The sequence below is a fragment of the Cynara cardunculus genome, assembly GCF_001531365.2.
Source record: "Cynara cardunculus var. scolymus isolate 2C chromosome LG 8, CcrdV1, whole genome shotgun sequence".
NCBI lineage: Eukaryota > Viridiplantae > Streptophyta > Magnoliopsida > Asterales > Asteraceae > Cynara > Cynara cardunculus.
In genome coordinates, this window is record NC_037535.1 from 425,859 (window position 1) to 427,207 (window position 1,349).

A 1,349-nucleotide genomic window follows, 5' to 3' on the forward strand; every position below is an offset into this window, starting at 1 on the left:
TGTAAATAGCTATAGCTTAGGGATCTGTATGTAATTTATTATTGCTTATTAGTCCCTCTCTAATCCTATAAATAGAGGGCTCATCTAGTCTTGTAAACACATCTTATATAATACCAATTCGGTTTCACACCATTTTCAGAACACATCAAATCGTGGGGTTATGAAAGGGGTCCGTATGTTCCTCGGAGGTCGCAGATGGATCTCGTTTTTTCCGATAACCGACAATGGAAGACCGACGAGGGGGGGAAGACGGTGATGGAGGGGGGATGTGATGTGAAGAACGGAGGGCATAGTTGGAAAAATGAACATCTGAATGGTTTAGTGAGGTAGTAGATGCAAAATGGTTAAGAGGTTATTGTAACCATTAGGAGGGTTGTTTTTTCTTTTGCCAAACAGACCTAACCTCTTACCGATTAAGAGGTTGGCTCTTAATGTAACCATTAAGAGCCAAAGAAACAGCCCCATAGAAGATTAACTCTGAATGATCAATTCAGAGTTAGAGATAGATGATTTTCAGATCAAAGGCTTCTCAGAAACGAAGACTTCTTCTATGATGCTAGAACATGTGTCAATATGTAATTAGCTTGTCATATAAATCATGTAACTGTTCTTTCCTGTTCTAGTATAAATAGGAGTTAATTTGTGTAAATATATTCAATACTTCAATTGTATGGATTTCTCTCATCAGATTCAATTGTAAACAATCTTTGATATTCAATATACATGATGACTGCCTTGATCCAATACTTCCCTTGTTAATATTATTCTGTGTTTTTACATTCTTGACTAAGATTCATACCATGGGACTTACAGTACCTCCTTTGAAAAAGAATTTCTTTAGTTATGGCCTAGAATGGCATTTACCTCCTCTATCTTTGTTGTTCTACCTTAGCGTTTGTCTTTTTATTCATTTGCTTTCAGTGTTGAGGCGTGTGCGCTTCAATGATAGAAATTGTATAACTACCTGACCATGAACCAGGTATGATCAAATATAATTCATCATGGATAATTTATTGAAACAACTATTGGACTTGCAGCTTTATAGAATCATTTAATAGAAATTACCTGACCATGAACCGTGTTGATCCAGGATCTCCTTGCCTTCCTGCTCTACCACGAAGCTTTGTAAAAGGAAAAAAGAAGTATCAATGGTGGTTATCTGTACCGATGCGGTCTATCCAGTTTCTATATCATCATAAATCAGATCTAGAAGGCATATGCCAACTTAGAAAAGCTAATACCTCGGTTTTTTGTTAACTATGGATAGATAACTGAAAAAATAAAGCTTGTGCAGTTTAAAAGAGACTGTAACAAAAAAAATATATGCATAATTGTTTTGAATCAAAATT

At 35.6% G+C, this 1,349-nt stretch overlaps 1 protein-coding gene across 1 annotated transcript in view; it reads right to left on the bottom strand.

The window, feature by feature from the left end:
* The window catches only part of LOC112517396 (protein translocase subunit SECA2, chloroplastic-like), an 18,920-nt gene extending 17,777 nt beyond the window's left edge, over positions 1-1,143 (bottom strand). The window contains exon 1 of the mRNA XM_025124810.1: positions 1,066-1,143. Within this exon, the coding sequence (XP_024980578.1) occupies positions 1,066-1,073 (8 nt within the window). The 5' untranslated portion in view covers positions 1,074-1,143. The remainder of the gene's footprint in view (positions 1-1,065) is intronic.
* Between the last annotated feature and the right edge of the window lie 206 nt (positions 1,144-1,349).